This window comes from Tiliqua scincoides, chromosome 1, assembly GCF_035046505.1.
Source record: "Tiliqua scincoides isolate rTilSci1 chromosome 1, rTilSci1.hap2, whole genome shotgun sequence".
Classification (NCBI taxonomy): domain Eukaryota; kingdom Metazoa; phylum Chordata; class Lepidosauria; order Squamata; family Scincidae; genus Tiliqua; species Tiliqua scincoides.
In genome coordinates, this window is record NC_089821.1 from 249,734,070 (window position 1) to 249,747,069 (window position 13,000).

At 42.8% G+C, this 13,000-nt stretch overlaps 2 protein-coding genes across 2 annotated transcripts in view; one reads left to right on the top strand and one right to left on the bottom strand.

The window, feature by feature from the left end:
- The window catches only part of TP53BP2 (tumor protein p53 binding protein 2), a 73,833-nt gene extending 72,396 nt beyond the window's left edge, over positions 1-1,437 (top strand). Inside the window, exon 18 of the mRNA XM_066618709.1 lies at positions 656-1,437. Coding sequence (XP_066474806.1) covers positions 656-697 — 42 coding nt within the window. The 3' untranslated portion in view covers positions 698-1,437. The remainder of the gene's footprint in view (positions 1-655) is intronic.
- Positions 1,207-13,000, bottom strand: part of CAPN2 (calpain 2) — a 56,262-nt gene continuing 44,468 nt past the window's right edge. The window contains exons 18-21 of the mRNA XM_066618710.1: positions 12,173-12,251; positions 7,996-8,112; positions 6,486-6,544; positions 1,207-3,698 (exon numbers count right to left, since the gene is read on the bottom strand). Coding sequence (XP_066474807.1) covers positions 3,675-3,698; positions 6,486-6,544; positions 7,996-8,112; positions 12,173-12,251 — 279 coding nt within the window. The 3' untranslated portion in view covers positions 1,207-3,674. The remainder of the gene's footprint in view (positions 3,699-6,485; positions 6,545-7,995; positions 8,113-12,172; positions 12,252-13,000) is intronic.

Sequence of the window (13,000 nt, forward strand, 5' to 3'; positions counted from 1 at the left end):
GAAAGCTGATTTTAACTGAATCGTTTTTCTTGCTGATTTAAATCATGATTACAATCAGTCCAAGCAGGTGGGATGATAAAACTGTACAGGCATACTTGGTGAATTGTGCCTAGTATTGCTTTGCTTTCTGGAATTACAATGGTCTGGACAGAAGTAATTGAGAGTGCAAATTAAAGCTTAAAGTCTTGTGTGTGTTCCTGTTTTATAAAGTTTTGGAGAACTTTTGTAGCTTTGTGTGCTGGAGACCACTGGTTTCACAACACTTTTCTTTTGCCCTGTCTAATCTGTTGTTGTGCCTTCCTATTAAGTTGAGCACAAAGTACTGCTTAGATAGCATGGAATTGTCAGGTATTACTTTTATCTTTCCCATTACCTACATTATTGCTTTTATCTTTCCCATTACCTACGTTATTGTCACAATTGCTACGTCCCTGTAAAATGCTATAGTTTACTGAAGTCTGGCAGCATTTTTTATGAACTAAATTTGTTTTTGTTGGCTCTGGGGATTACCATAGCAATATACTTGCTCTCCTAAAGATCAGTTACGTAATGAAATTGTAGGCACTAACACTGCTAAGATTCCTCTGTTTAACAATTCTTAAAACACATTGTGCATCTTGAAATTCTTATTTTAGACATTTTTTTCCCTTCCCAGCTCTATCCAAGAATTAAACCAAGGCAAAGAAGCTTGGCATGAAGACATTTGGAAGAAATTTTATGAAGTACTGGTTGCAGGATGAGTTTATCTTTGTTAGAGAAAAGAATGCATTGTGTTTGTGTTCACACCAATTCTGAAACTTTTTTCAATTACAATGTGATATGAAAGCAATGCAGAGTGTGCTTTGCAAACAGATGAAGGATAGATTGCATTCACAAATGGTGGAAGGTGCTCCCCAATGTAGAATGCTAATTTCAAGCAAATGAACTTGGCTCCATTTAGGCAAATTGGGCCTAATGGTCAATCACTGCCTGCTCTGCTCCTGTAGATGGTTTTCTTCTTTTTTTCTACGTAATGAACAGCAAAGGAGAATCCAATCATTGCTCTAGTCTAGACAGTTACTATTCTCCAGCGCCTTGCAGTACCTCCTTTTAGAAGCAGGGCCAGCGTTAGTCAGCTGAACCATTCATACCGAAAATAAAAACACATTCCATAGCAGAAGGTTTAAATAGCAGTGTTTAATATCATGAAAAGGACATGATGCAGCTTAACAATAAAACTTTTAAAAAATCAGTTCTTTGAGCAATAACTTTAAACTGCAGTAGCATTTTAGGATTCCAAAGTATTTGAAATATATGCTATATAATGTAGCTTTTAGTATTTTTGAAAAATGAACTTGTCTGGTGTCTTTTGTAACTTGAATATTAAATGTAGAAAACCTGTGTAGACTTCCTATTTCACAAATTTTGTTAACTATCTTTTATTAACTGTGATTAAAATTTTGCTTCAAAAATTACAATTTGTCAAGTTTAATAGTCAGCTGCAACTCTGCTTCTGTCATCGAGCTGTCCTCATATGCTGAACTGGGCACTTTAGTTTGTTACTGTCTTGCCAGCGTTTCCTGGTTATTAGATTTGGAAGAAGTTATCTTTGACCTCTGACTTGCTTCTATAAATTACATTGCACCTGATAGATGAGCTGTACCAATGTAGCCAAAATCAATTTGTTTATTGTTGGGGTTAGGCTTTCTGGGAGATGTTTGAAAAGGAACCTTCCTGTACCAAATTGTTTGTTTGTAAAGAAGCTATCTTATTTGTGAACCTTCAGCATATCTAGGAAACCATAACCATATAACCACAAATACTGTGGACCATAACCAGCTGTAACAATGGACCTACAAGTGTTGCAGACAATGCATAACAGTAGACAATTTGATACTATGATTCCAAGGAATTCATTCTCTTTTCTGCAGTTAGAACACTTCTGACTTAAGAGTTCTTATAAAAGTTATAAATTTTAATTCAGGAAATGCAGGTGTCTTGTCACTGGAGATAAGAACATATAGTATCATTAAATAATTTGCTACAAATGAAACATTTTTAGAATTGTGATACATTGCTGCCATTGGTGTCAAAGAGACTCAAGAGCAATGTCCTGCAGCAGCCTTGTGACATAATGATCATGTGTGGGATTGACTAATCTCTTGCTTTCCCTCAAGTTGATATTGACCACGTTTTGCAAATGAAATTGGTGAAGCAGCTGTTTCATTTATTTTGAGAACTGATAGTCTATCAGATGCAAATCAAGATATAAACTCCAAAAGGGTGGTGGAACCTGGATACATAATTTGAGTGGAAGTGGAAACGGTTGGTTCTGCAATGTGCTAAACCAGTGGTTCCCAAACTTCTTAGCAGTGGGACCCACTTTGTAAATTAACTCTTAAGTGGTTCCCAAACTCTTAGAGGGAGTTTGGGAACCAGTGTTTGCAGGAGAAGGAGGGGGTAGCAATGTGATCGCCACAATAGCACTGTTGCTGGGGGGGAAGGGTTTTTTAAACTTACCCGGGGGATTCTCTGAAGGACAGGGAGTCTGCAACCCCATTTGCAGGCCTCCCGGCACCTGAAAACTACTGTAAAATGCTAAAAAAAACCCCATTTCTAGTTTCACAACCAAAAACAAGTGGCTTTTTGTATTTTACAACAGTTAAGAGGTGTGGGGAGGCCTTGCAAAGGGGGTGACAGGCTCTCCAGAAAGCCACAGTGACCCTCAGGTAAGTTTTAATAAAACCCTTCCCCCCCCAGGCGGCTTGCAATGCTCCTGTTTGAGAACCTCTGCTCTATTGGGACCCTTTTAGCTTTACAGCACTTAAAAAAAACAAACCCTAAAAGGTTTCACTTTACCAGCTGCTCAAGCCTCTGGTTTTATCCTTTTTACTATTATGGGGGTGCTGCTTACTGGAGCACTTGTTGAGCACCATGTTCATCTGATCAGGGACCATTCTGGTGTCATTGTATTCCTCTTGGCCTACCCTTCGAAATGGACTGAGGCATGTTTGCCTACTCACAAGTAAACATGCACATGCAGCTCAGTTTCACTTTCCATAGGGCTCAATATATTTTCCTTGTTGGCTATCAGCTTGGCAGTTTCACAACACACCAACAATCAAGTTGCAACCCACCAGTAGGTCTTGACTCAGTTTAGGAAACACTGCTAAACATTAATGTGAGTGTGCCTTCAGCAGACTTGTTTGAGCAAGGGCCTTTAATCAAAGGTCAAGGTTGGAAGTGAAGTACATTGGATAACTTGTTATATTGTCTAGCATTGTAATGCATTTTCAGATTCTGTTCTTTAGAGTTGAACTTCTGCTAATTAAAGGCTGAATGAAATAATTGTGCACTATCTTCAGCAAGGTAGAAGATGCTACTCACCAGTTAAACAGCAATTATGAGCTTTAATTTTAAAAATACATTTCCTTATGGCAAATTTGGCACAGCTTAAGCAAATGGTATTGATTTATATAAAAAGTTAAAGATTGTATAATGACGCAACCAAGGATTAACACTGCATTTGTTCTGCTTTTTCAGTATTCTTCCTCATTCCTCAGTGTCTTTGTTCATAAATATACAAGGCACAGATTACTGCTGAAATGTGATTTTGGTTTTTTTGCATATTTCATATTAGTCTTTAAATTGATGTTCATGTTCCCAGGAGCAGTCTTCATCTGTGATATGTGTGCTCATATGATGGTAAAACACACCCACTGTGGAACAGAAGGAAAAACATAAATACCTGCTGCTTCTGAAATAAACTTGATAAAGCTTAGAAAATTTTTTAGCGATTCTTCAGACTAGCTCCAGAAGCTGCACTGCTCACTATAGAAAGAGGGTAGAGATGAGGAGGGAGGCTCCTCCTAGTCCAATTCCTAGCCAAGACTGTCTTAAAAGGAACTGTCTTCTAGAGGACAGAAAAGAGCCGCCCAGTGCCTAAGCCACTGGACACTGAATATGAGGTAAGTAAAGGCTAGACTAAACTTGATAAAGCTCAGGAAAATAGTTGAAATATGTTAATGCTTCCTAAAAGGAAGTTATCTGCCCACATAAGAAGTGTTTGAGGTAAAAGGGGGAAGTAAATACTATATAGAAGAAATTGGTGTTTCCAGCTCCAGCCCCTCAGTGTTCCCATTGTGGTTCATAAATAAGCAGGAAGTCTATTGCCACCAGCTCAATGCTTGCCTTTTGTTTGTGTTCATGTAGGAGCATTTGCATGTATACCTAGCTGGAGGGCCTCTGAGAGGAATTTTATCAGGGGGTACAAAGAGGGAAGGGTTGGAGGGGTGGGCAAAATGGGGGCACAACAGGCAGGGGCAAGTGGCAACAGCCGGAATAGTCTTTGGAGCCCAGGTCTACCAGTCTCCCCAGTGCAGAGCTCAGGTCTACCTACCTGCCCTGCATTGGCAGCTAGATTCAGTAATATGGAAAACCAAACACACTCCTAAGTCTCTCTAAAATCTTTCCAGCATAGAGATTAGCAGCATTGTATTTAGGCTCACACTAGAATGGAAAGTGTCCTCTGTACACCAAAACTGACCTCTGCAGCAGCTGCGGTCCTGCAGCTGTGTTGCTGACTTCCTCTACACTCCTTCATGGTAAGTGGATCCACAAGACAAAGAGCTATTGTAGGTCAGGTTCCTCACAGAGGTGACAGTGTTAAGGAATGTATGTATTCCTGGGCCTGGTGTGTATGGTTTTTGGCAATAGTGGCTGCCATGTGCCCATGGTAATGCTCCCAGCATGGAAAATGTAAGATCCCAGGAAATTTCTGGGCCCCTTCCTTTGGCTCCTGAGCCCTGGAACAAATTACCCCCTTTACTAGCTGCAGAAGAGCCATTGTGGTCACAGCAGTCAGGAACAATGGTGAACAATTTCCCTTGTGAATTTGAACGCAACTATGCAAGATGATGGTTGTAGTCCCCATGGTTACCAAAAACCATGGATGCTTGAGTCCTGGTAGGGGCAGAGTCATTGTGCTGCAATTACCTATTTGGAGATTGTGCCAGGCATGCAGCCTACTCCTCTGGCCTCCCCGTGCCTCAGAAGGATTCCCACATGCAACCAGAAGTTGTGGGTGCCAACCAGAAATTGCTTCCATTTGCATCTGTGAGGCTTTCTGAGGTGTAGGGAGGCATCTATGGGTGCTTAAATCTGCAGCTGTGAAGTTTGTTAATGACGAGGGCCCTATACTTACAAACAGAAGTAATTTTAGAGTGGGGGAGCAGCTGCTAACAATTCATATGTTCTTGTTTTCATATATGCTTTGGTGGAAGTTGTTCCTTCACCTGTCAAGTGGTATGTGAAGCAGTAATGCACAGACAATCTGTGGAGACTGCAATACTCCAGACCTCGTGTTAACAAAGATATGATCACAGGTGACATTTGTTCATGCTTCATGCATTGTTAGAAACCAACAAAAGTGGACTCAGGAAGTGCAGGAGGTATAGGAACAGCCCAAGAAATGATTTAGGGGGTACTGATCATGTGTTGGGGGATGGGATTGAATTCACTCCCACTTCTCTTCAAACAGGTGATCAGGTCAGACAGTGCTGATCAGCTAGGGGGGGCCCAAACCCATGCCCAGGGACCACTTGTAGCCCTCAGGGGCTCCCAATCCAGCCCATGGGGAGTCTCCAGTCTCCAATGAGCCTCTGGCCCTCCGGCAACTTGCTGAAGCCCTGCTGGCCCAACGCAACTGCTCTTAGTGTGAGGACGACTGTTCAACCTCTCACCTGAGCTGTGGGATGAGGGCTCCCTCCAGACTTGCTGTTTGACATCTATGATGCAGCAGTGGCAGCAAAGGAAAGGCTGGCCTTGCTTTCTGCAAGGCCTTTTATAGGCCTTGAGCTACTTCAAGACCTTAATTCACTCATATAAGTTCCATCTCTAATAAAGTCATTATGTAAATTTATTCACATTTTAATGTAAATTTTTTTTCCTGGCCCCTGACACAGTGTCAGAGAGATGATGTGGCCCTCCTGCAAAAATGTTTGGACACCCCTGATCTAGAGCAGGGGCCCACATTCCCCCACCCCACAAGCACAACTCTGGTTGTGTTTGGTCAACTGGGCTAGAGGCTCTTGGGATCAGAGGCTGGCTGCGGGCCGGATAGAGGCTTGTCTGGCCACATCTGGCCCCCGGGCTGGGTTTTGGAGACCCCTGATCTAGAGATAAGAGATCTCCACAGGCAGAGAGAGCTGCATGTTGTACTGGTATCTATAGGAAAGTTCTACCTTCTAGTCCAATTTTTTTCTAGATATAAATGCCCATCGGTGTGTTGTAAAAGCTGCTGCCCATTAAAACTATTTTATATTTCTGATGGGGATAGAGTTCATGAGCTGATCAATAAACAAACCCCATAAGCCTCTGGAGTAGCCAGATGTTTAGTAAAATGGTCCCTTAACTACATGTAGATGAATTGTCAGTAAGGGGATGGGAAGTTGATTCCCACATCAGTAAAGCTGGGCTGTTGTATCTTGACAGGTTTATTAACTTACTGTGACGAGGTTCATCTGTACTGTTCCTGTTTTCTCAGTATCCAATTTCTTAAATATCTCTGTGGAAGGGGGAGAAAAAGACAATATAAATAATGCTGCAATTATGACACCAAATAGAAGAACAGGAATGAAATGTTTCAGCATGAGAAAAAGCAGCAAATGCCTAATTTTTTTAAAAGCACCTTAAACTGAAGTGTCAGTATAATATAATATGCTAGGTAGTTGTACACATGCATTTAAGAAAAAACCATACAGTTTGCATGTGGAAGAGTAGAAACCTGACTTTGTTTCCTTTTCTTCTAGTCCAGATAAGAAATGCAGATGGTTGTCACTTCTTGAGAAGTGATTATTGGACTAACTTGACACTAGACACTTGACGGCCTTAGACACTTAGTGCTCTAGCAGCATCCAGCTGGAAATTTTCACACTAGATATGCCCAGAGATTAGCTGGGCCACTCTCCATGGTTTCTTGAGATACTCTCTTGAAAGTGAAGTGATCAGGGCATGACTTCTTCCCTTGTGGCCTGTATTTGCTGACACGAATGAAGCTGTGGGGGGGGGGGGAAGCCCAGGCTCTAGTGGCTTCCATGCTGCTAAAACAAACAGCACATGGGATCCTATAGTACCAGTAATTTGAGTAGTTGGATCATGGTCCACTCTAGTGGCACCAGCCATAGGGTGCTGCAGTACTAAGGAGAGTATTTCCATACAATCCAACTAATCACATGGGAAATCAGTTACAGGATGTTACAATAAAATTGTGGTGCTTCCTTCACAGAAAAGTGGGGGTTCTGTGGCAGTGACTGTGCTGTGTCTATGACTGTTTAAATAGAACTCAACATGCATTACTCACAACTCTGGTGTAATTGCAGCTTGAACATGCCTGTGAAAGAATCCTCTGACTGCTTTGATGTTGATAAATATCAATCAGATAACTACTGCCTGAACCAATTAGGTGAATTTGTGGAATTGGGAGAGGCCCTAAAGATTGCAGCAGTTGTACTAACATCCTATAACACGTGCTTGATAGATGATTGTTTACTAGACATGTTTATGAACTTGTTCCAGAAGGCATAGAAATCAACAGAAAAGCTTTTCCTACACCCTATACCAGGGGTGTCAAATGTAATGCCTGTGCAATTTTTCTGGCACCTGTTATAATTGGGCTCTCCCAGCTTGATGATTGGGCTCCTTCATATCTTCAAACTATGAACAAGATCAGAACATTTTCTCTTTTGTCATTTGCAGCCAATGAGTTTCAAGGTGAGAACAAAGTGCTCATTTCTGGCCATCATCTGCTTAATGATGTCACTTCCGGCCCTCAGCAGGTACTATGAATGCTAACTTCGGCTCTCTGTATGAAACAAGTTGGACATCCCTGCTCTATACATTCTATACAGTTGGGCCTTGGACTAGTTTGTGTAAAGGGGGGGTTGGTTAGTTCATTTTAAATGACTAGGTATTGGACAACTGCACTAGACTGAAGGAATTTAATGTGTAGACACTTACTGAACAAGGTTTCTAGTCGAATCAAGCACCTAACGAAGTTGTCAAAATCAATTATCAGCTCCTCATCAGCAAATCTGGCCACAATAACTTGGTGCAACTGGCAATCCAGTTTGAAACCTAAAACACAAAAGCAAATGGAATATTGGCTGACACGGTTGTATTCATAAGAACATAAGAACAACCCCACTGGATCAGGCCATAGGCCCATCTAGTCCAGCTTCCTGTATCTCACAACAGCCCACCAAATGCCCCAGGGAGCACACCAGATAACAAGAGACCTGCATCCTGGTGCCCTCCCTTGCATCTGACATAGCCCATTTCTAAAATCAGGAGGTTGCACATACACATCATGGCTTGTAACCCATAATGGATTTTTCCTCTAGAAACTTGACCAATCCCCTTGTAAAGGCATCTAGGCCAGATGCCGTCACCACATCCTGAGTAAAGAAATACTTTCTTTTGTCTGTCCTAACTCTCCCAACACTCAATTTTAGTGAATGTCCCCTGGTTCTGGTGTTATGTGGTGGTATTCTTGGATTGTGGCTGAACATGGGATCATGAAAAATGAAACCTCACATTCCTGAAAGAGGTTTATGTTTTTGATGCATTTTGGCATAGCATGAATAGGAAAACTTGGAACAAACACACAAGCTGGGTTGATTGGGGTTCTTGGCTTAGATGTATGTTTGTACATAGTACCACAATGTATGATTAGGATAGTCAGACTTGAGGCCTCACTTTCTGTGTTGACTCATTTTAAGAAGAAAAGGCTGGGGGGTTCCAAGCACACCTTTTATATATCTCAAGCCACATGTGAGCCACACCTTCAGTTCTTGGTGTGTGAAAGAGCACGCTAGTGCTGCTGAGGTACTAGTGCTGCTGATTTAATTTTGTGCGGTACGCAGGACCTGGTTAGAGATGTAAACGTTACTGAGCCATTGGGGAACAGTGATCATGCTGCGATCCGTTTTGACGTGCACGTTGGGGGAAGAATACCAGGCAAATCTCTAACAAAAACCCTTGACTTCCGACGGGCGGACTTCCCTCAAATGAGGAGGCTGGTTAGAAGGAGGTTGAAAGGGAGGGTAAAAAGAGTCCAGTCTCTCCAGAGTGCATGGAGGCTGCTTAAAACAACAGTAATAGAGGCCCAGCAGAGGTGTATACCACAAAGAAAGAAGGGTTCCACTAAATCCAGGAGAGTGCCCGCATGGCTAACCAGCCAAGTTAGAGAGGCTGTGAAGGGCAAGGAAGCTTCCTTACGTAAATGGAAGTCTTGCCCTAATGAAGAGAATAAAAAGGAACATAAACTGTGGCAAAAGAAATGTAAGAAGGTGATAGGGGAGGCCAAGCGAGACTATGAGGAACGCATGGCCAGCAACATTAAGGGGAATAATAAAAGCTTCTTCAAATATGTTAGAAGCAGGAAACCCGCCAGAGAAGCGGTTGGCCCTCTGGATGGTGAGGGAGGGAAAGGGGAGATAAAAGGAGACTTAGAGATGGCAGAGAAATTAAATGAGTTCTTTGCATCTGTCTTCACGGCAGAAGACCTCGGGCAGATACCGCTGCCCGAACAGCCCCTCCTAACTGAGGAGTTAAGTCAGATAGAGGTTAAAAGAGAAGATGTTTCAGACCTCATTGATAAATTAAAGATCAGTAAGTCACCGGGCCCTGATGGCATCCACCCAAGGGTTATTAAGGAATTGAAGAATGAAGTTGCAGATCTCTTGACTAAGGTATGCAACTTGTCCCTCAAAACGGCCACGGTACCAGAAGATTGGAGGATAGCAAATGTCACGCCTATTTTTAAAAAGGGAAAGAGGGGGGACCCGGGAAACTATAGGCCAGTCAGCCTAACATCTATACCGGGTAAGATGGTGGAATGCCTCATCAAAGATAGGATCTCAAAACACATAGACGAACAGGCCTTGCTGAGGGAGAGTCAGCATAGCTTCTGTAAGGGTAAGTCTTGCCTCACGAACCTTATAGAATTCTTTGAAAAGGTCAACAGGCATGTGGATGCGGGAGAACCTGTGGACATTATATATCTGGACTTTCAGAAGGCGTTTGACACAGTCCCTCACCAAAGGCTACTGCAAAAACTCCACAGTCAGGGAATTAGAGGACAGTTCCTCTCATGGATTGAGAACTGGTTGGAGGCCAGGAAGCAGAGAGTGGGTGTCAATGGGCAATTTTCACAATGGAGAGAGGTGAAAAGCGGTGTGCCCCAAGGATCTGTCCTGGGACCGGTGCTTTTCAACCTCTTCATAAATGACCTGGAGACAGGGTTGAGCAGTGAAGTGGCTAAGTTTGCAGACGACACCAAACTTTTCCGAGTGGTAAAGACCAGAAGTGATTGTGAGGAGCTCCAGAAGGATCTCTCCAGACTGGCAGAATGGGCAGCAAAATGGCAGATGCGCTTCAATGTCAGTAAGTGTAAAGTCATGCACATTGGGGCAAAAAATCAAAACTTTAGATATAGGCTGATGGGTTCTGAGCTGTCTGTGACAGATCAGGAGAGAGATCTTGGGGTGGTGGTGGACAGGTCGATGAAAGTGTCGACCCAATGTGCGGCAGCAGTGAAGAAGGCCAATTCTATGCTTGGGATCATTAGGAAGGGTATTGAGAACAAAACGGTTAGTATTATAATGCCGTTGTACAAATCAATGGTAAGGCCACACCTGGAGTATTGTGTCCAGTTCTGGTCGCCGCATCTCAAAAAAGACATAGTGGAAATGGAAAAGGTGCAAAAGAGAGCGACTAAGATGATTACGGGGCTGGGGCACCTTCCTTGTGAGGAAAGGCTACGGCGTTTGGGCCTCTTCAGCCTAGAAAAGAGACGCTTGAGGGGGGACATGATTGAGACATACAAAATTATGCAGGGGATGGACAGAGTGGATAGGGAGATGCTCTTTACACTCTCACATAATACCAGAACCAGGGGACATCCACTAAAATTGAGTGTTGGGCGGGTTAGGACAGACAAAAGAAAATATTTCTTTACTCAGCGCGTGGTTGGTCTGTGGAACTCCTTGCCACAGGATGTGGTGCTGGTGTCTAGCCTAGACGCCTTTAAAAGGGGATTGGACAAGTTTCTGGAGGAAAAATCCATTATGGGGTACAAGCCATGATGTGTATGCGCAACCTCCTGATTTTAGGAATGGGTTAAGTCAGAATGCCAGATGTAGGGGAGAGCACCAGGACGAGGTCTCTTGTTATCTGGTGTGCTCCCTGGGGCATTTGGTGGGCCGCTGTGAGATACAGGAAGCTGGACTAGATGGGCCTATGGCCTGATCCAGTGGGGCTGTTCTTATGTTCTTATGAGGTATAATACACTTTCACAAGCATGAGACAAGTTCATGGAGGCCATCAGTTTGTTCATTTTGCTGTTCTTCCAATGAACAGCCACCTCAGATACTCCTGCTGCTGGCTGAGCCATCTGAGAGGACATTTAAGATGGCCAGTTATCCCTTCTTACTACATCCTTCTCCTTTGGCAGCTTGACTGGTAGCCGTTCGTCTCAATTTGGGGGCATCTTATGACAATGGCAAGTAAAAATACACAAGGGACTGTCAAAACTAACTGGAAACCAACAGTTCCTAAAAGAAACATTCCTACAATCAGAATCAATGAACCCTAACATGTACAATTTCAATACTTTGAAATTTGAGCAAATTTGCTCAATAATTTGAGCAAAAAAAGCACAAAAGTGTCAGTCAGTTGCTAAAAGGCTACCCAAAAATGAGCAGAGGGTGGGGGACATGTCTCCAAATTCTCCTTGTCCTGAACACTCGGCTCTGAATGTGTGCCAGGACTTCGGCAAGCTCTATTATGATCTACTTTGAACAGGAATTGATGGATCATGCCCTTTGTTGCCAAGTTCCTTAAGGCAAGGACTTGTGTGTGAAAAGTTATGAGAGACTGCATAACTACATTTGACTGACCTGTGTCTGAAAACAAAATTTAATCAGGGTTGGAAACATCTTCTGAGACCATTGGCTCAAACTATTCCTTACTTCCTGCTTTCAATAACTGACATATCTTCTAGGAAGAAGTTTTCAAAGAAGTGAGCAACTGCCCTCCTAGCCTGGGGCGAATCTCACATTGGCTGCTTATTGCTGGGTACAATGCCCCACCCACCTGCTCTTGATGACTTAAATTATGATTCCACAGGAGGTACCTGCTGCTTCTAAGGCTTTCCGCATCTCATAGGAGTTCATGGTCCCAGAGCGATCCACATCCATGTCCCGGTAAATTTTCTGCAGAACCCAAAAGCCACTGTTTATAAGCTTGTCAGCAGTTCAGGGCAGAGAAATGTGTGTACAAAGCAATCTTTGTGCTTTTATTGAGAGGAATAGAACAAGCCTTAAAAATATTGGCTGTTCCTAAGACTTTATGTGATTTTTTTTTTTGCAGTTTTCCTTGTAATTATTTGAAAATCTGACATCAAGACATCAGAAAATACAAATGGTATATGGGAGGTAGGTGAAAAGAAGCATAGATCTGTGAAGCAAAGAGCTTCCTTCTGAATGGTAGTCAGAGAATATGGCTAATACAGCTAACACTGGTGTGCCTTCCTTGTTAGTAAACTGGCAAGCTGTAAAATGCCTCTGGCTGTTGTGCTATTTACAACAGTTGCCTTCTTCATCTTCCATGTAGGCAAAATGAGTCTGCATCGACCTGTTCAACAAGAAGGCAATCATAGTTCCATGGCTAGCATTTCTACAGGCATGGCTTTGTGTTCCTGAGCTACAATGTCTGTGCTGAGGTAATGCAGATTATGTACACAAGCAACATGAAGTTCTGTGACCTGTGTACCCCTCTGTAAAGAGGTTGCAATATTTTGCATAATCAACCCTGCTTCTCTTAGTTGTGGAATGTGCAGGAAGGCACATGGGATACTGAAATGGCACCTTCTTCCCACTGACCCTGCTACCTTTCCGGCATTTTACCCACATAGTCCAGTTGATTAGAAGAATGAGGCCTAGATGTGGGTTTAATTTTAAAA